Raw genomic sequence first — 23,098 nt, 5'->3', positions numbered from 1 at the left:
TGGTGAATATGGCTGTTTGTATTTGCATGTTATGTAATACTATTCTTTTCAGAATAATCTGGAACAGATGGAAAATGTCTTGAGAATGCTTGAAAGCTTAATTGTGTGTGTTGTGCTGATGTCTGAAACCATGATATGTCAACAGAGAATACCTTAGTGTTTGACATTTGTGCTAGGGTTGGTTGGTTGAAATTGAGTACAGGCTGTCTGTGATATAGCCATCTATGGATGTGCATGTGCATATACATACATTGTATATGCACATATATGTGCGCATGCACAGATATATACTTGGATGGATGGATGCGTGGAACTACACTTCAATGGTCTGACTCGGGTACTTTTTTGTCGGACCAAATTATATTAGAAAGTTCCTCAAACTTAATTCATACTTTTTTGTTTAAAGATTGACTATTGACCTTGAACATCAATCTGTAGACTCACATTATGTAACACTTGTAATCTGCTAAATAAATTTTGAATTTTTTTTCATTGAAATATAAATAGTATTTAAGTGCTTGTCATCATCCATTTTATCTGAGAAAGGCTATCTTGTCAGACTGACCTCGTCTGATTTATCAATGTCAAAACTTGTACCATGTACATTTGTATAGTCCATGTCCTTTTTCTCCTTATTTGGGGCAATTAATAACAACATTAATATATTATGAGAACAAATTGCTATGTATGATGTTACGAATTTGCCAGCAAATTGTAGGGGCAAATTAGCAACACACTCGTGTTGGGGACTGTGTCTTTAAATGTAGAAGACTTGTTTTTCATTCTGTTAGCAGAAAAATATGCTTTGATATAATGTAGGAATGCATACTTTTGGACTCATATGCAGAATTAATAACGTTTCCAGTCAAAAATCCAAATAATAGCTTCTCTGTTAAATTATATACAATATACTTGGCAGATGTTTCCTGGACCTACCCTGGCTACACTCACTCATTTTTAATATACTATAGATCTCAGAGCGCTGGAGGCGACAGCATACCAGACAATTTTCAATATACTACCTATTTCCATTATGTTATCATGGAGGGAGCCAGCTGAATCAGTGAATGGTAAAAATTTGTATTCCCATGGCAATGTATTTTGAGTCTTGAAAAATGAGATGTCACTCACAGACAAATAATCCCAGAGAGATTTTCATGTAGACAGTACAATGGAGATATCAAGGAAAAGGGAAACGTTGATGAAGAATGTTCTCATGTTACAATAGAAAGTATTATAATAGATGACTAAGATGAACACTGAATAGATAACCATATCTTTTGATGACGATTTGAATTCAGTGAAATATAGCGAACCCAGACCAGACATGAATAGTTTGTCTTTAGTGGGTTTTTTTGTTTGGTACTCAAATATATTAATAGGTTAAAGAGGCACAAGATGATATGTCTTTGGGATGTGTTTTTTTCAGCATATTAAAACTTAAAAGGTACACCCAGTATTCTGCTTAATACCGATGTATACAGTTTGGTGACGGTTAAAAGATGAAGTTGTAGGTAAAATGATATGCTGCACTACATATAGATGTACAGTGGGCAATTTATATTTCAACCATTGCTCATTGACAGACTCTCTGAAGTGATGTTCAAATGGTGTTTTCAGAGACTACATGTACGTGTAACTTGTATTGATCTAACCAGGTACAGACTCTCGAGGAGAAAAAGTATACAAACCTACACCCAAACTTCATTTGAATAATCAAATACAGTAGTCTGACATAGATATTAGACGATATAATGTTATCACTCCTGACATACATGTATCCTAAAATCTGGACTTTGCTCTTGGACTGGTCTCTTGGGCTGGGTCCTGGGCAGGGTTCTCTGGCCAAGTGCTTCGACTAAGCTCTTTGGCTTGGCCCTTGGGCGGGGTTCTTTTGCAGGGTTTTTCAGCTGGGCTCTTTGGCTGGGCTGTTGGAATACAATGTAAATTCTTGGTTATTGAAATTAAAATAGATCTTACACTACAAAAAGGAATGTTTTCTATGTCTACTATTCCGTAATGCACCATAAATTAAGGTCACATTAGTGACTCCTCACTACAACGAATCATCATCTTACATGCATTAGGATATTAACAAACTTCAGTAATGTGTTGATATTGGTATCGATATAAATGAATATATCGCATGTCACAGATCAAGCAAACAGACAGGCTAGGAGAAAGTAAACATCCGAACATAACAAGACAAGCTTGTAAGTATAAGAGTAGTCTGAAATTCAATCTGTTTTTGTACTTGGTTGCTATAGAAACATCACAAAAAGTGACACAACATTGAGTTAGTATTGATCGAATGTGTAGCATAAACTCCTTTATATCAACTAAATAAACAGGTGGTTGACATAATATCTAGTACATACAAGTTAATTCGAGGATTCTACATAAGGAATTACTGTTTTACAAATTCGAAAGATTGGAATTTGGATCAATACACTCTTTGGTTCAAAATGTAGAGCAAGAACTGAAGGAAGGCATGCAAGATTTATGGTTTATGTCGTGTTAAAATAGAATGTGCCTCAGGGACCATTTTCTCTGCAAATCAAAGTTCTTCTCAATCAATTGTCGCCAGACTTTGCCATATGAAAGCTTGTTTGTGGTCCTTTTGAAAAAAATAAAACAAACTGTGAGTTTCAATGTCTTGTTTCTGAAGGAAATCGGTTATCATTTATTTTCCCATAGAGTTAACAACGTATTCGGTGGCCATATTGAATTCTAAAATGTCAAAATTTTAATGTCATTTTGACCTGTATTTCAAAAGTACAAAATGTATGTATGGTGACCCCAGATGTTTACTGATTTTATCTGAGAATAGGTTGGAATTTTTTGAACATTGAAACAGCAAAATTTTAAAGAGTTTATTTCCAATGCGCATTCTACATTAAGTAGCCCTAAACTAAAATAGATACAAACTATTGTGTGATATGTGGTAGATTACACAAGTTGGTGATAATGGAGTCTCTGTTAGGTGAATCTAGACCTGATAAGTGTATTGTATATATGGTTGATGGTGGCCGAGTGGTTAAACCACTTGCCTCTTACATGTACCACTGCGGTCGGGGTTCGAACCCCATTCAGGGTTCGATTAAAATTACTACGTTGTAAGTAAGAAGAGTGTCGTTCAGTTTGACTCTACCGAACAACGCAGGTTTTCCCCGGGTACTCCAGTTTCCTCCAGCATTAACTCTGAACCCATGAGGGATGGCCCTCACTGGACTTCTTGGGAGACAAGTGTTTATATGCTTAAAGAACTATCCAGTATAAATAAAGATTATTATTATTAAAGTGTAAACATTGGAAGTCCCCAAAAATGTACACTGCAAGATAACTGAAGTCATCAGAAATGCCACCCTTCTGTGAGTACAATTATTAAAACCAAAGTCCATTCAATAACTTATATCAAAATATCACAACAATAGTTTTAATTAGTGTTTATCTGAGACCTTGATTGCCAGAGTAGCAAGTTCTTACTTTCATTTAACGTTGATGATGTCTGAGAAATTCAGAGAAAACTGACATAGCCGCTTCAAAACTAGATTTTAAAAAAGGTAACTTTATCACTACTTCTTTCAGTTATCAGGGCTCGAAATTCGCGGTAGCCCCGCGTCCACAGACTACCAATGTCTGTCTCTGGGCTACCAAATTATGTGAGTGGTAGCACAATTGGGCTACTAAGTTTTGAATGAAACTGTGACATCCTGACTCCGACACCTTCCCGGGCCGGGGGCCTCCGAGGTCGCAGTCCTGTGGGACGTGTTCTCGCCAAAATTAGCGTCAAAATCAGTGCGTCTTTCCAAATTTGCATCCACACTACATGTATATCAAATGTACACGAAATACATGTACACTGTACACGTCATTCTTCCGTTCATCGTATACACAGCTTGTACTTCCAAAATGTCACAACAAAACATTTATATGCAACAATATTCTGTATAGCGATTTACTGTTATCTTTCTGTACTTTCAATTTCCCATGGTTATCACTCTCTGGAAATCTGCTCTCCGGCCCGGGCCCTTCCGGTTCTTCTCGGAGTCGGGGTACAGTACACTCTCGGTACAGCACTGCTGCAGTAACTAAATTCCATAACATGAATGACAGCTTTAACCTTCAACTTGACAGAGACACAGTTGTAATGGTGTTTGATAAAATTTTATGCTGATGAGAACTGTTAACTTGGTATACACCTACAGATTCGTTTATTCTTGAACGATGCCTAAAACATTCCGTGTGTAAACCATGCTCACGCAACCCCTGAGAGCATGCAGTGGTGAATGGTAAATTCACGTAATGTATTCGATCTAGTAGTAGTAGCAAAGCTCAAAAGAAAGTTGAAGTTTTAGTGAGAATGAAACGGTGACATGATGATTTGAATTTATCTTAGTGAAGTTTTCAGCATGGACCGTCTGCTGATGTGGTCTTAGACTCTGTTTGATTATCTCTTCGCCCATGAATGGAAGGGGCTTTGCCGTAATGGCCGTCATGTACAAATCCTGTCTAACCCGTCTGTTAATAAGTAACCAATCACGTGAATAGATAATGATAACAGCACATAGTTTCTAAACTACCCAAGACGTAGTCTCCACATCAGGAAATGGCCATGGGGCTTATGAAACTGTTTATATGTTTTCCATACGTTGAATCATATTCAAATTTTACAGGTCTCACTGCACCAAGAGATTTAGATAATAGTTACAAGTACGAATTGCGACTACATGTTATTTCTTCATTGCAATGATAACCGTACGTTGTAAATGACACGGCCCCAGAGACACATACATGCAAAAAATTGTGTCCCCAATGTCAAATATGGCATGAAATACACACAAATAACGTGTTAACGTGACTCTTAAGTTATTCAATCAATCATCGAATTCAATAAATCATATAGTTACATATATACACAGACACCATTAATTTAGGAATGCATGCATATGGGCTACCAGTCATTGCTCTCGGGCTACCAAATTTAAAAGATGGTAGCCCACCTGGGCTACCAAGAAAAAAAATGAATTTCGAGCCCTGGTTATGTATCAGTTACTGGTATATGATTCTTTAGAAATACCCCCCCCCCCTCCCCCCCCCCCCCAATCATGTAGTAAATCAGACAGAAAATGACTGAAGAGCTGTCAATTTTAAGGTGTTCATGGATGCTTTTTAGAGATTTTAAAACCAGAATATGTTTCACTAGCCTGTCATCTAGCTAAATAGCAATTGTTAATGTGAGTATTGAGAATCACCTTTAAGGCAATCTTTGTACATGTACATGTACATATGGATCTTAATTTCAAGATCCTTTTTGGCATTGATGACTTTTATCTTTTGATCATCTCAACCTATTCTCAGTATACTTAAATCCCAAACATCTGCAGTAATGATGAAGATGAGTCAGTTGTCATGGAAACTAAGATTACAAGCTATTGATCGTGAAGGTAAATCTCTGGAGAGATATTCAATAGGATGAATTTGGATGTAATCATTTGTAAACACCACTATCGGGACTTTAAGATGTTGTTTGCTATGTTTTGCCTCTTGAACTGTCAGCACAAGGAAATGCACCATTTATTCTGATTCTTGCTATTCTTGAATATCTTGTTTGGTAATTTTTAGTGAAGACATGAAAACAAAACTGTCAAATGAAAATGCATAAAAGCAAAAACAATAAACAAGGAAATAGAACATGTTATATTAAAAGCAAAATTAAAAAAGTATCTTAAACCAGACTGTGGAAAATTGAAGTCAGTAATCGTAATGCAGATAGGATTACTTGATACAATATATATAGGCAAGTCTGTTGAAAAGACTAAAAAGAGATTATAAGAATTTTATACAATGAGGGGTCACTAGATAGATATCATCTGTTGTGAAAGCTAAGAGATTTTCTAAGTATTTCATCAAACGTATTAACGTTTTACAAACCATAATCTGCATTCCTATAAGGGCAACCTTACTTAATTCGGTGATTTTCATGATCTAAGGAACCCTATATTTCTTCATTTCGGCAAATAAAAAAAAAATCGAGTTCTTTAGGACAGGATTAGAAAAACTCACAATGTCAGTGATTGTCAGATGGCAACCCCATAAGAGCATATCTGAGTGAAAATTATCATTTATTGCTGGGCAGTTTATAATAAAAACCTGTTTTACTTTTTTTTTTAAACTTTAAAATTTAATTTTAATCAAATTCTGAGCCTGCTAGTGAAAAGTTGTTTTACATTGTGTCAACATGTAGATTATTAGAGTACCGTATATACAAAACTGATATGAAGTATTTATATGATCAAAACATAATGTTTATTGATGGCACAGTCATATCAAATGAAATTACAAATGCCGTGTACATTGTACCTAAATAGATTGGATAAGACTAGTTCTTATTATGTAACCCTGTTTACTTAGTACATAGGCTGAATAGTTGAATTAAAATTATATGTATAAAAAAATGAAATTATGATACGACAAACAAATGTTTATTGATGATGGTGATAGATCAAGTCGAATAAAATAACGTAAATTGGATAAGAAGGCAGTTCTAACGTAAGCCTGCTTTCAAGGATCATGATTGTTTTGAATAATTGAATGAAAGTTATATGCACGAAATATGGGAAGTATTGCTGCCGTCAGAATGTAATATTTATTGATGACTGTAACTCAAATGAAATGATTGATTAATGTGTACGTTGATGAAGATGATTAAAGTCAAATAAAATGTCTGGATATCGAAATGAAATTTGGTTATTACTTTAGATTATGCAAATATATACATAATGTATATTAATGTGGAATTTATATGAAATGGAGATTGGATTTTATGATAGTATGCCCATCATCGTAATACTGCCAGACTTTTCTGTAACAGTGGTAGAGCACACAGTTCAAACTTAAGAGGTACATGTAATGTAAAAAATATGCCCACTTACAAGAAGCAAGAAAGACTCTGCCTAATAATATACCCCTGTAGATGGATAAGATGAGTCAACAAAGATGCGCAAAAACTTTTCTTCCACTGAAATAAGTTCTGATAACATACTTACGAATTGTCATTGACATATTTGTATAATATACGTGTTCAACATTTATGAAATGTGTCAACAACAATTTCACTGAATATGGCAGGGTGAATGAATATAAAGCTATTTACAAGTAGTGCCTACTTTCCGCTTGCATTGTCTGCCAAATTAAAGTGTGTCTGACCTATCCTAAATTGCCAAATTTTTTAATGTGCCAAAATAAGTACGTTTACAGTAGTCTCTGGTACTGAATGACACAAATGTTTACCCACAGATGAAGGGATATTTCTCGAAATATCAGCTTTTTTAAAAATGATTTATTTGGGCCAAGGATATGTATTTAATTTTACTTCTTTACAGTACACCTTCTTCGAATGTTGGAAACAAATGTACCACAGCATTGTCCCCAGGATAGATTGCAAGAATGCTGGCTAATTTGCATATTAATTTACATATAAATAACATTGTAATTTGCATTTTGGTTTGCATAGCGATCAACATGTAATATGCATATCTTCAGCACTGGAACATACTATGACATGTTTATTTTAACATATATACACACATGTACATTGGGATTAGTTATTTCTTACAGTTACATGTATTTTAAAGTATTATTATGATTTTGTCCTTCCGAGATTACTAAAGCTCAAGGGCGGTAGAACACTTTTGAAGCACTGGTAGAAACCTACCGAGCATGGATGGTACTTGCACCATGCTTTCACTATAGTGAGGAGAACACTGCACCAGAAAAGTTTAAAATTGAAAATTGTCAACAAAGTCAAATGAAATAGTCATCAGAAGAGTCCATCTGTAAATTTATAACCTTGGTTCACAAAGATAATCACTAGATCTGACATCAATCACTTAATGGCTTCCACAATATTGTTTGTCTAAAATTCCATTATCAAAGTACTGATTAGTAATCTTTATTCGCCCAATGGAATAAATTCAATATCGTAATGAAATGTCTGACTTCATCAACTCTGTTTCGTTATCCTATACATCTGAATTTGTGTTAAGTCATCATTAGTTTTGTATTTTTTGATGATAGCTGAGGGTCACACAATTGTGATATTAGGGTGAGGTACAAATCTACAAAATGTATACATGTATGTGCAGTATTTATAAAAAAATATGCATGTATATATTGTATGTACTCTGTGATAGGTATATGTGCATGCATACATGTGCATGTGTGTTTTTATGGGTATGAATGCATGCGCAAGTGTGTGTACTTGACGTGCATGCATATGTCTGTCTGTGTGTGTGTGTGTGTGTGTGTGTGTGTGTGTGTCTGTGTTTGTTGAAGGACTTCTGCATTAATTTCCTTCATCCATCTTGTAATCCATGAGAGAGTAACACATTTTAAACATCATCCATTACTATGTTTTTGTGGGATTTTCTTTCTAAAAACAGTTCAACTGATATTGTAGCTACAGATATATGGCATAATTATTAATCAATTTATAGTTTGGAGAAAGGGGAAGAAGGCTCACACATTTATTTTTTTTGTGCTTCAACTTTTACAACTCAGAATATGTTTTAATAGTATGCCTAAAAGTATTCTAAAGGTGTGAAGTGGTTAAATGTACATTTCTGAACTCGGCCTTTTCCATTTTTGGACATACAATGTATAGCATGTGCCACGATGTCGTAAGTAAAATTATTCCATGCCTCTGATTTGGCCATGAGCAGGTTCTTTGCCTTGGACATACACAGACAGGCATCTCTGCCGTATAATACATGTAAATTGTAAGTCGTCTGTGAAGAAGTACAAATGTACAATGTGTATGTGACTGTACTGCTGTATAACTGGATCATTGATTGATCAATGAAAGACTACTGTACCTTACAGCAGTCATCTCAATAGTACGCAATTGGTCTTAATTCAATTTGAACTTAGGTATATCAGTGCAGTCTCACGGGGACCTCATCTAGTCTATCGAATATGAAGACTTATTGCATCCAGTCTGTCGAAAGTGAAGACTTCATCTAGCCTATTGAGTGGTTTGTGAATTCTGCATGTTGTGTACGTGTATGACTCAGATAGGATCATTCATCTCCAATTTGTAAGGAATGGAGGTGACACTAACAGCATGAGAATTACTTTTAGTATCAAATCCCCACTTACTTAGAATCTGAAAGATCGATCTGTTTGACGATATCTTTACAGATGGTTAATTTAACTCGGTCAACGCACAGTTTCTTTATAAGGACAGTGCCCAGAATCAGATCCACATTCAGTGCATCATGTCTGGAAGGTGTTGAAAAAGACCGCTGAGGTTCAACAAAAACTGGTCAAAGATTCTAGCCATATTAGTATCCACTTATTTTGTAACGTCTGAAAGTTCACCTTCATTTCTGTATGTTCCCACTGACAAAATTTTTATGTACTGTAAGTATTCAATAAAATGCTAAATGCCATTCTTAGCGCTTGTGGAGTGTTAGATGTCAAGTTAGGGCCATTGTGGTCTCCATATAAATGCAAACATACCTTGAATCTATCTTAACTTCACGACTCAAATTAACTTTTTTCGTTTGGTAGTCCCTGTCGAATACCACTGAACAAAATTGGTAGTCCAAGGACGGTGACCAGTAGTCCCATATTCCAGAAGTGAAAACAGAGGACTCTATTGGAAATGTGTTTCTTAAAAATACTTTCTTATCAAAATATGTTGTGGAAACACAGACATGAACATAAGTAACTTGGTTGTGTATCATAGAACATTACCATATTATTTTGAAGTTCCAACCTTATGAACCTGTTTACTGAGATTAAAATATTTTCATAGCTGTAAATCTTCCTTCTTTTGACATCTGCTCAAAATGAACATACAATGTAGGCTGAGTGGGTTATCATTAGGGTGAGTGGGTTACCATTAGGCTGATTGGGTTATCATTAGGGTGAGTGGGTTACCATTAGGCTGATTGGGTTATCATTAGGGTGAGTGGGTTACCATTAGGCTGATTGGGTTAGCATTAGGCTGAGTGGGTTACCATTAGGCTGATTGGGTTACCATTAGGGTGAGTGGGTTACCATTAGGCTGAGTGGGTTGTCATTAGGGTGAGTGGGTTACCATTAGGGTGAGTGGGTTACCATTAGGCTGAGTGGGTTATCATTAGGCTGAGTGGGTTACCATTAGGGTGAGTGGGTTATCGTTAGGGTGAGTGGGTTACCATTAGGCTGAGTGGGTTATCATTAGGGTGAGTGGGTTACCATTAGGCTGATTGGGTTGTCATCTGTAAATAATGGTACATGTAACCCCACGACAAGAATTGGTAGTCTGGGGACACAGGACTCATAATAATACATGTAGCTCCATTAATTGGAGCTCTGAATTTTAAAATATGTAATTATTTACATAAACATGTATATAGCTTATACATGCTGTCTCCTGAAACCAGCTTCAACTAATTATTCAACATGTGGACGTTTGTGTCTCACAAGCATTAACTGTCCAACTACATGTACATTTGTACAAATGTCAACCCATCTTGCCTGAGGTAGCTTAGCAGTATCAGAGAGGAAATGTCTGTATGTACAAATGTGTTAAGCAGGTTTTGCGTTTTTTGAAGAGGCTCCTTAGGTTGCTATGGAAAAGAAAGGTATGTAGTAATTACATGTAAATATAGCCAATGGCAATATTTCCACTGACAACACTCAGTCACGAATTACATGTAAAAATGTATCATCATGACGAAGGTGGGAAGAGTAGGTCACAACTACCATAGATGACAATATTGGCAGGGTCTGCACAAATAGGGTCCTTTTTTTCAATACTGCCCTCAGGTATTCAGAAAGGGTATACCAGAACATAAATATAGTTTATCTGTTGAACTCCGGAGATTAAAAGATCAAATCGGAATTATTAGTAATTGTAACCACATTTGCCTTTCATTATTACAGCGTTCCAAAACCATAGGAAAACAAGACACATTCATGCTCATGTCAGAATATAAAGGGTATATTGTGTATATTGAAGAAAAACCCAGTACAGGTATGATAAACACTGTGGGTTAGGAGGTCTACACAGAGCTATTTTGTTTAAGTACCCATGGAGTTGTAGATCAGAAGAAAGGTATTTTTTTAGCATTCATGCCAAGCTCACTCAATTGCATTCACTCAAGTAGATAACAGTAATTACTTTCTTAATCTTAGGGTGGCCCTATTTTTTTGTTATGTTTCTCATTACTTTTTATGGCAACCATGGGTCGGTCGGTCGGTCGATTGAAAAAAAAAAGAAGTAAAAAATAACAAAATCCTCTTCATTTCTCTACCTCTCCTTTTCCTCCTCTCTGTCTTCTTTTCATTGGATTCCTGGTAACAAGCCCTTTCCCAGCTTCTCTACACAGTTAGCATATTCTCAGTCCCTACTTGAATAACTTCCATCATGCGAGAAATTCTCTGTTTGTGAACAAGTGTTGTCATCGCCACCATGACTGTAGATGATGTTGACAGTCCAGACACTTGCTTATTCTTGCCAGAGAGGGCACTGTTCCAAAAAATATTAAAGGACTGGTGAAAATAAATGTTTATTTTTATTTTGATGCTGGCGCTGAAAATTTGGTAATGAGAAACAGAAAAAAAAATAAGGTCATCCTTTTCCAAATTCATATTTTTCTTTGGTTTATGAAATATAAAATAACTTTCTGTGTAATCACAAATGCAAATAGCTGTAGGGAGGAGTACAAATATCATTGGCACTACTCCAGTCTTTAATTTATCCCTTGCCCCAGGGTACAGGAGGAATAAACCGCTTTCGTTTCATGATTTCCTGGATTTCTAATATTCTTGTTTTTCTCTACATTTCAAATAACATTTTACATATCACCATCAGACATGTAATAACTATAATTAAATTCCTCTAACTGTCTAATTACTGTCTTATTACTGTTGCATTAAATTAAAGTTAATCCCAGAACAAATTTACACACCATTTATCAGATTAACAGACTACCCTAACCATTGTAAACATCGATCAATCCAACTATTAGGCCTACAAATAAAATTATGTGGTTCCGATTACGCTCAATTTTAGAATAGGTGGGGTAGGTAGATTTTTTAATTAGTCCCCGCTGGACGAAGTCTGGGACGGGGACTTATGAATTGTGTTCCGTCCGTCCGTTCATCCGTCCGTCAATCTGTCCATCCATCCGTCCGTCCGTCCGTCCAGAGCCGTTTCTTGGAGATGCCTGAACCGATTTTTTTCCAACTTGGTAGAGGGTAACATACAAATGGCATACATATGCATGTCAATTTGATTCATGATACGATCCAATATTGCCAACTAGCAGCCATTTTGTTTGCAAATTTTCCCTGTCTAAAGCCATAACTCAGACATGCTTGAACAGATCTCATTCAAAGTGGGCATTAGGACAGTGTTCTATGACATACATGTACATATTCATTGTTGTCGTGATACGATCCAATATGGCGGCCTGGCAGCCATTTTGTTTGCGAATTTTCCATTTGACATTTTATTATGTGTGTAAGTGTATCTTTAATGGAAAAAATTGTATATTTTCCTTCTCCACATTGTGTAAGAAGAGCCTATGTCTCAACAATTTATCGAGATTAGATAAAGTCAACAATAATAATAATAATAATTGAGGAAAGGATGAAATTAAAGCTGTTTATCCCTTCTGGACCCAGTGTTTATATTACATAATTCAACTTGATTATGGCTGCCAAGCAAAACATAAGTCATAATTATCATATAAGCATTTTTCTGTTCCAGAGTTTGCCTTCATTAATTCAGTCTTGTCATGTTCAATTCCTGATTTTGGCTCCCTCTAATGCATATTTGTAACAAGCACAACAATTGATGTTGGGTTGTATATTACGACACTGATAATCAAGGCATCGGCTTTACCAATAGACACTGTTATCTTATGAGGATATAAGCCATTGAGTGGAGTTGGATGCTCAGTAGGGTGGCGTTTTTGATACATGTACCTAGTTTTAATCAAGTGGCTGTACGTGTACATGTACACTGTCTTGATTACAGGGTGATTTACATCCGCGCAACAGAGGCACAGCTATCAATATCACCCACTAAAGTAATCTACCACACCAAAACACTAGTTTAAGTCTGGGTCAATCCTAGACCAAAAAAAGAAAGAAGACAGAATTATTTCTGGTCAGGACATTTTGTCTAAAGTGGTGCGAAAACATGAATTTTTTTTTTATTTTTTTATTTTTTTTATTCTAAACAAACCTATCACAAAATCTACATTTTGTACTATTTATGACAGTTACTGTTCTTTTTATTTAGTACTTTAGAGCAAGTGTGTATGTATGGCAGATGTCATTTGCTTGTTCATGATTGACTCTGCAGTTGTCTTCACTGAAGTAGGGAGAGTTATTTTTGTGTTTCGTCCTGAATGTGCAGACTGCATGGGCTGGGCAAACAGGAAAAAAAAAAGACCAACGTGAGGGTATTTAAGCGATGCACGTGCTGACCAGAAACAATTTTTTTTCTCGCCTAAGTAAGGTGTAAAAACTATAATAGGTAGGGTCGGGTAACCGGAACCAAACAACTTTTTTTATTTGGTCTAAACTGAAACCTAGATTGCCACTGCAGTATTTGCCTGTTTAAAGAGTGAGATTGTACATAATGACTGCCCAAACTCAATTTTGCTGATGATATTAAATTTTTCTTATTAACAAGACCAATTAACTTAGTTCCTTTAGGCATCATGTGTATCCTATTTCATCATTAGGAATTGAATATGAAGGAAGCTTTGCTTTCATCATATGATTGACATTTATTCTAAAAAAAAAAATACAGTCAGTTGCCATGGCAATGATGTCAAATTCTGAATACCCAATCCCTTTCAGTTTCTGGGAAAACTGGTCATAGAAGATTATTAAATGTGGAAATACATTGCTACTTAAGATTTTCAGTATTTTGGTTCTAAGACGTAGTGATATTGAAGATACAGTGTATACCCCAAGATAAACATGCATATGTAACTTAAGCTGTCTGTATAAAAATGCCATATGTCCATCATATGATATATGACTATAAGTGCGATGATAAGATGCAAATGATGTTACCATGGTTATGAATGATATACATGTTGTTGCCATGGTAATGACGTATTTACTGATGTCATACTTTGAAGACAGACGTAAGATATCATCATGACCTTTTAAGAAATGTATTTTCACAAGAATAAAAGACTGGCCAGTGTCCTTTTCTCCCCCGTCTGCAAATTACATAGCGGATGGGAAGCCATTGTCATTTCCTTGAATAAAATGCTTTTCCTTACAAACTGCACAGACCAATGTTGAACCGGAAAGAAAGCTACAAGAAAGCTGAGCTTTGTAACCACACGACTGCTTGATTTTAATCAAAGGGATGAACTTGTTCTTTGTTACCATAATGATGAGATTTAGTACATTTTGTGTAATTTGCTCAATTTCAAAGTTGGTATTTCATTTTGCATTTCATTGATCATACATATTCTTATAATTATGTACGTGCATTTCCTTGCGTATAGTTCTTCATGTTACTTTAGATCTAAGTGTGTTTTTATACAGGATACACAAAACAACCCAAATATTAAATGATTGAATCACAATTTTTTGTCTCTATTGTGTTATCCTCGTTTTTATGGGCATTCAAATTGCATTCATTATGGTCATCTCTAAGTACAACATTGATTTGTTGTCATGGTAACGGCATCATAGCAACAGATGGAAAGTCTGTAGACAGGTACACATGTATGTATACTGCAGTGTCAATATGAAAGACACTGAATTCATCACCTAGGGCTTTCTTTTAAAAGTTTGCCTTTTCAATCCCAATAGCTTAGAACTCTTGAGGGATGCTATTTAAATGAAAGACTGGGCAACTACCTACTTTTGCATTTCAGAAAATTTTTTGTACGGCTTGAATATTATTTGCTGTATTGAATGTTTGAATATCGTGAAAAATGTGTTTGATTTAAATTATACGATGATGCAGGAGTCATAGTCAACACAAAAAATATGGAATATATACTCTGGTTTGTCTATGTCACTACAATGTGTGTTAATCTACATCATTGGTTCTGCTGTGTTCAAAATATGAGTCAAAAACAGTCAAAACTGCCATTAAAATATTACTGGCAATGGTATAATTATATTATTTATATTATCCCCCAATATTTTTCTTCATTTAGCTGAAAAATACTCGTGACCTAAGGGTTGTCACTACTCGTCTTTCGACTCATAGTGATAAGGGCCCCTTACTGGCCTTAGGTCACTCATATTTTCCTTGGCTGAACGAAGCAAAAATATTGGGGCTAATATCTAATTGTGTACTTTGATTCTGAGTTTATATATATTTGTACAACTTACAAGCACATGTATACATTTACATGCATGTGTGTGTGGGAGGAGGGTGGGTGTAGTTTGGTACCGGTACATGTGCTGTAGGTGGGTGGGAGGGCGGGTAGGTAAATGTACTGGGTAGGTGTATACTAAATGTATAGACATAGATCAGAATTTCACTTAATTGTACTCAGTGGCCTTGGGTTAAGCAGCTGTCATCCAGTCCCAAAGTCAGCGATAAAAGATACTAAAATTTCCCATTTATTGCCATCCTTCATTTATCTATCTTCAACCTCGGAAAATATTATGAACATAAGGCCATTAAGGGCTCACAGTCACTTAGAGATATAAGGTCCTGTCACAAAATGATACAAACTCTTGTCGTCACATCCTGAAAGATTATTGAAATTCCTTGTACAGCTTCTTAAGTGCAAGCCAAATGAAGAAAATGTTTTGGGATCTGAATCTGTGAATGTTTGCATTTTCTGGCACTGCAGAGAGGGGTGACATACATGTAGAGTAGACTATTGATTTTACAACCCTTAACACTTAAGTCAAACACTTTTCTGTATTTGTCAAACTCATTTTATAGCATTCATATCAAGTGTAAAAGTATACTCATTCAATTGATTTTAACTCTAATGTAAACCTAGTAAGTGGACTTTTTAGTCACTTTGTGTTTTCTGCTGAGGAATACCAGACTGATTAGAGTGAATGATAGCCCTCACAACCATGATTATATTTATAGCTGACAGTGAGATCATGATCTAGATAATGTTTTATGGCATCTATGTTTACACTCTAGTTATTGACTATACTACTATAGTAGATTTTCCGGTTTCAAGATGCATTGCGTGAGAGGACGTCGCTTATGTTGTTACACTTTGTCTTGTTTTGTCTTTTTTATATTTGAAATAACATTTTCATCAGGAAATGATGGAAAGACATGTTGACCTCTTTGATTATGAGTGATTTTATAGAACAAAGACTAAACGTCATCAATGACAGAGATGGATTTTACTGGTGAACCCAGGGTATGGTCAGGAGATAACCATCCCCCTGAGTAGCACATGCAAACCCCTCAGTGCATACACAATACATGGTATTGTATGGAGAGACGCGCAGTGTACATTTGTATCTTGGAACCAGCAACAGGTTTATTTACTTGCTTGGCACTGCTATCATTGTTTACAGATTAATTACATTGAGAGACATCTCATACTGGGGTGATAATCAGCAAATAACAGTTTTCCATTTGACATGGATGCTATTAACAATTTTGGCAAATCGTGCAAACATTTTACTTGAGTGTTACAAGTTGTATATGTTTTCATTTTGGAGTGCTAAGAGTCAACTAAGTCATAGGTTTGAAGTAGATTTCTGAATAATCTCAGAATTTAAGGTAGATTGCACATTGGGACCAATTTCCGTGAAAATCAAAGTGCTTACAGTCTCTCCAAATTTTGTGATATGAAATTATAAATGAAATTTGGGCGTTCACCATCTTGTGTTACAGTAAATCAACAACATTCAACATTCATACAGTTATTGCTATTACGTATCAAACTGAATATACTGTAAGTTTTCAGATTATTTTCATAGCTAGGAAACTTATTAAACTTTAGTTGGGAAATAAAATACATTTTTGCACTTTTTTAGGTGAAAAATGCTAGAGAAGACATATTTCCTTATCAAAATCAAAATCAAAAATTTTGTAATGCCCATACTACATGTAGATATTTCATAGATTATATCTGAAATAGTCCCATTACTTCACAACTTGTGATATCATCAGAAGCTATACAGAAGAAATCATAGATATATATATAACACCCTTTGGTAAAAGTAAAAATAAGAAGAAGAAGATGATGATGATGATGATGATGATGATGACGATGACGACGACGCCGGCGCCGCCGCCGGATGACGACGATGATAATAATACACAGCTAACAATATATGGTATATTTTCCTCATCAATAAAAAATTAAACATTTCTACAATACATGTACATATACAAAACCATGTAGTCATTTCAAAGATTACATAAAAAAATAGTCATCTATCATTTTAACTTGAGAAATCTTTAAAAGTTATAGGGGAAAAAACGTAGAAGTTCTAACACATGATGAAATGATATATGAGAGAACGCATCTAAGATTATATATACTGTCACTGTGGTATACTTTTCTCATCAATAAAAAAATAAACATCTTTACAAAAGCCATTTGATAGATTATATCTGAAACAGTCATATTTCATTTCAACTTGTGAAATCTTTAAAAGTTATACAGAAGATATATCTTGTGGTGAATTAATATGTGAAGAACACTTATTATTCTAAAGTGTGTACATGTATTGTTTATCATTGAAAAATTGGCATTATACATGACAAGCGTTGCATGTGTTATAACCCTTGAAAAAATACCGGTGCTTTTGCTTGCGTGCAGTAAGCAGGAATGAGACATATTTCCATACAAAGACATGGTGTAATTAGTGTGGGTAACTTATCAAAGCATAAAAACCACAAGGCCCAGGATCCTATAAGTCTGTTTGCTGATACAACACCACACATTATAACAATCCAGTCTGACTGTTACGGTTACAGTTTAACTTTATAAACACAACAAACTGATAAAAATCTCTGGTGAACTTTTATTAGAGACACTCACAGTTGTTTTTGTATCAGTTGTATTGTTGGTTTTACCTAATGTTGTTGTTTTGTGAAGTCTTCCTACTATACTCAAGCAAACACATTGGTGTTTTTATACAGTTGTAGATCTACATTTGTATATGCATGTAAGTGATTACACATAAGGCCTAGAAAAAAATAGTTGTTTGGTTCCGGTTACTACCTGACCCCACCTAGGTTTTCACTGCCAACCCTAAACTTTGTTTTTTTTACATTTTTAAGAAAAAAATATTAAAATTACGAACATTTTGAAGTCTCGCCAGAAATAGTGGATGTGGAAACTGACACCAACTTATAAAGACAATAAAAAAACTGTTCAAGCTATCTGGAATGGCTGTACATATAATGGGAAGAAACCAATAACACAAGAGACCATATGAAAAACACATAACTACCTTACCTAGACACTCACACCTGAAAAAAATATAATAAAAAATAAAATAAAAAATCCACCTACCCCACCTATTCTAAAATTGAGTGTAATCGGAACCACACAATTTTTTTTATTAGGTCCTAGGAACCTGCTAAAAAAGTGCTGTTAAGAGTAAAAAATTGCAACACCATGAGATGAAATATTGGAAGAAATCACCTTACTGTACAGAGCACATGTACATGTATTTTCCTTGTCTATATAAAAAATCAACATTATACATTTGGCATATTGAAAATAATCAGATCGTTTTTTCCTACCTGTGAAATATTTCAAAGCATGGTTATCAGTTATTTCATCAGTCATGAATTCATAATTACAGTTTTGGGGGGATATATACTTATCAGAGAGGAAATATGATGCAGCTGACAGACGAGATTGAATCTAGGAAAATAACATTTATCAACCCAGTCGTGAGTTTAAAGACAATATAAATCCACTGTTATTACATGTAGAGTAGTTTTGCTTTAGTTTGGGAAACATAGTAAGTTCGCAGGGAAATTTAGAAAATTTAGTTAGATTTTCGTATGTTTTGTCGTATAATTTTGATTGGGAATCCTTGGACAGTACTCGGGAATTTCCTGCAGCTTTTACGTACTTTATCACCACAAAGACACTGCTTTTAGAAAAACGAAACCAAACAACACAAGTACTTCATACTTCTGGATGATTACAAAGGACAAAGTTCTTGTGTTTATAGTACCTAGATGTTCTCAAAATTCCCTGAATTGAAATCGTTCTTGGAAATTCCTGGAAATAGATATTTATAAATGATTATGGTGACTGCATGGTGCCCTGATTACTTCACTGTGTATTTAACTTCAGTCAGAAAGTTCAAACCAATCATGATATTATGTATCATCACCAGAATCATGACTACTAGTTTGTAGTAAGTACATGCATGTACATGATATAGCTATTTTGCTGCAAGACGGCCATGTTCCACTTTGTAATGTAGGTAGAGCTCGCTGCAAACCCTCATTACCTGAAATAGAATATTACTATTAGCATTACTACCTAGGCACAGCATAAAAATAATGAACATTCGATTTCTTGGTTGACACCGTGCATGTAATTTCCACTGCACATACATCACATGCATTTTGATAGGTGAGCGTGAGAAGAAGTCGACCTTCTTGTTCTGTTTTGACCCTCTAGCATGAGGTAAAATGCTATTACAGGTACTGAGAATAAGTCAACCTTCTTGTTGTACATGTATTTTGACCCTCTAGCATGAGGTAAAATGCTATTACAGGTACTGAGAATAAGTCAACCTTTTTGTTCTATTTTGACCCTCTAGCATGAGATAAAATGTTATTACAGGTACTGAGAATAAGTCAACCTTCTTGTTCTATTTTGACCCTCTAGCATGAGATAAAATGTTATTAAAGGTTCCAAGAATTCTTGTACTTTGCCATTCCTCCTAAGCTTCTTACACATAGTTTTATGGTTTCCCTGAATTTATTGTAAGCTTGTCACAAAAAGTAAGGACATCACATTTTTAGCCTCTGTGAACCAAAATGAAATGATCATACTTAAATATGATCATGCATGAATTTATTGACCTCACAAACCTCTCATTTACATGGAAGTGCTTAATATACAAATTTATGTAAATGGAAGAGAACCACCCAACAATAACAATAAAATAACATTGCTGTCTGTGCTCTGTGCTCATGCTCTTTTCAAACTGAGCATTATGAAGTACTGTCAGTGTACTATATGTTTTGGTGCAAATTACGCATTCTCATTCGCTGAGTGAATTCACACAGCATTGAGATTTGGTATGGGAATGTCTACATGTATGGTGTTGTGTCAGATGTTGACATTGTAGTGCCCACAAAAGAACAAACAACAGTAAACGTAACAGCCAGAAAGAAATCACGAAGTGTACACTACATCGGATTTTAATCAGATTGCTAACAGACTTAGTCACTATACTTTTGTTTTGTTTTACTGTAATTTTTTTTTTTGCCAAATCTACATAGAGCAAATTTTCACTATAAGTTGTAATATTCTGTGTTGTTTTACAGGAATTTTCATCAAATCCACATCGAGCAGTTTTTCACAAAAACATTTTTTTTTTGCAGGAATTCCAAACTATTTATCAACAGTTTTTTCCAAATGGTGATCCCAGCAAGTTTGCTAATTTTGTATTCAATGTTTTTGACTCAGATAAGGTAAGTGAGATATATATTCATTGGATTACCAATGGCGACTATACTTTTATCTACCTCACACGAGCCAAGTTGAAAATGTTTGAACAAAAAATATGGGATTTATACCCAGGTTATCTATGTCATGCTGAGTGTCTGCATCATTTGTTCGTTGGTGCTTGAATTATGAGTCAAAATGTCTAAAGTTTCCATTACTCTTCTCGACTTTACATCAATTTTGCTTGTGTGGGTATAATTATATTATTCTCCAATGTGTTTTTTCCATTCAGTTTGAAAACACTTGCGCTACATGTAGGTGTTTCTGTCTCTACTCAACTTGCAACTTCTAGTGACAAGACTCCTTAGGCCACTCATATTTCCTTGACAATATAATATCTTGGTAAAATATCTTATACCATGCACAAGCCAAGTTGAACAAAAAAATATGGAACATATACATTTGTACCCATGGTCGTTCTACATCGCGATAAAGCATGTCTATGTCATGGTTATGTTGTGTTTGAAATATGAGTCAAAACATTCAAAATTACCATTACTTTCCCTGATTTTTCTTTGATATTACTGGTATAATTATGTTATTCTCCTATATTTTTCTTCATTCAGCCGGAGAGTACTTGTGACCTAAGGGATTGTCACTACTCATCTAAGGACTCATAGTGACAAAGCCCCCTTAGGTCACTCATATTTTCCTTGGCTGAACAAAGAAAAATATTGGGGAATAATGTCTAATTCTTCTCCAACAATTTTCATTGTTTATCATTTTTATCGAGTATAATCATGATTATAGGCTGTTATTCCAATCAGCCAAACATGAGCAGTAACAAAACCGATATGTGACAAAAATTTTCCAGCATAGTGAAGAAAAAATAATGGAGAATAGAGTACATTTATACGTGCCCAAGTAGCCTATTATCCAGTCTGGTGGAGATTTTAAGGCTCTCATCTTTCTTTTACCACCTGGTATTTTGCTATCAGTCTTTCACTAATGAAGCTTTGGCCACAAAGAAGGTATAAATTTGTATCGGGTTTTAAATTTGTCTTGCTGTGAGGTAACATAGATGGATATTAGAATACTAATGAATCCATCTTAAGCCCTAAAAAAGGAAATTGCGTGGTTCCGATTATGCTCTAAGTTTTCTAAGTTAATAACTACTTGATTCGGAAACCAGAACACGCAGTAAAATCACAGGTGGTGATAGAGACAGTTTAATGACCATGTCTTCTAGTGACTGATTAAAGACCTAATTATGTTCAATTTTAGAATACCTAGTAGATGGGGTGGGTAGTTTTTTTTAATGTGTCAGTGTCTACTTCAGGTAGTTATGTTTTCTGTTGTTTTCCATATGGTCTCTGTGTTATTGGTTTCTTCGTATCAAATGTACAGCCATTACAGATTGGAAAAACAGTTTTATATTGTCTTTTTGAGTTGATGTCAGTTTCCTCATCATCCACTATTTCTTGTGAGACTTCACAATTTTCATGATTTTATTATTTTTTTGTTGAATATGTTAAAAAATAGTTTGGTTGGCAGTGAAAAACTAGGTGGGGTCGGGTAACCGGAACCAAACAATTTTTATTTTTAGGCCTAATAGGCAGGAGCAGCCAATCACAAAGAGATATATTTTATGATGAATGTATACGCATCTAAGTGGGGTTGAATGTCACTGCAGGAAATCGTAATCTAATATTAGGTTTGATTACATGGCCATTAGCGAAATGCCATGCATAGGGGAAAGGTGAGACCCCAATACCCCACATAGCTGGATTCTAGGCTAGTGCAGCACAAGATATATTGTGGAAGTAATAGGCCATTCCAGACTGCAAAAGGAAATTGAGAAAAAAGCGTCCTCACTCAAATTGGGGGTATCATCACCTCATTGTACTGTTTCTTAAGTGCTTTGTCCCTGGGTATTCTATAGAAGTGTAAATCAGGGATGTTTTTTGTATTGTTCAGACATCAAGGAAAGCAGCAGTGCTCTTATGATTAACCGAGTAACCTATACCATGTATACCCCACAAGGTACACGCAGACAGGAAGTAGAGTGCCACCATGGCAAATTTTGGAGAGGTCTATTATAGCAACTGTGACCATGTTCCACTCATCTTTCAAACATCATAATTATATTAGGAAGGTCCAGAGGTAGTGGGACAGTTTTAACTAATTAATTTGCGTATATATGGTGATTCTTCGTCGTCCTAACTATTTGAAAAGTATACAACTTGACTTGCACAGTTATGATGAATAACACTCCACAGAAGTCACAACCAGGCACATTACATCTGTAACCAATTACAGTGTGCGTTGCATAATTATATACTTTTTTTTTGTAACAAGTACAATTTACCTTATATTTATTTATTTCTTTAGCAAATTCAATTTATAATTTATTCATTCGTTTAATTTGTAAAATGCAATTTATTCTAAATAAAATGTGTCTTGGTGACCATGGT

The 23,098-nt window shown here is 35.1% G+C and overlaps 1 protein-coding gene across 1 annotated transcript in view; it reads left to right on the top strand.

Annotated features, from left to right (window-relative positions):
• LOC144440999 (neuronal calcium sensor 1-like) overlaps positions 1-23,098 on the top strand; it is a 73,324-nt gene that overhangs the window by 38,411 nt on the left and 11,815 nt on the right. The window contains exon 4 of the mRNA XM_078130504.1: positions 20,561-20,650. Within this exon, the coding sequence (XP_077986630.1) occupies positions 20,561-20,650 (90 nt within the window). The remainder of the gene's footprint in view (positions 1-20,560; positions 20,651-23,098) is intronic.

This window comes from Glandiceps talaboti, chromosome 10 (genome assembly GCF_964340395.1).
Source record: "Glandiceps talaboti chromosome 10, keGlaTala1.1, whole genome shotgun sequence".
NCBI classification, from domain to species: Eukaryota; Metazoa; Hemichordata; class Enteropneusta; family Spengelidae; genus Glandiceps; species Glandiceps talaboti.
Note: the sequence above shows the minus strand (reverse complement) of the source record. Positions and strands in the feature narration are given on the sequence as shown.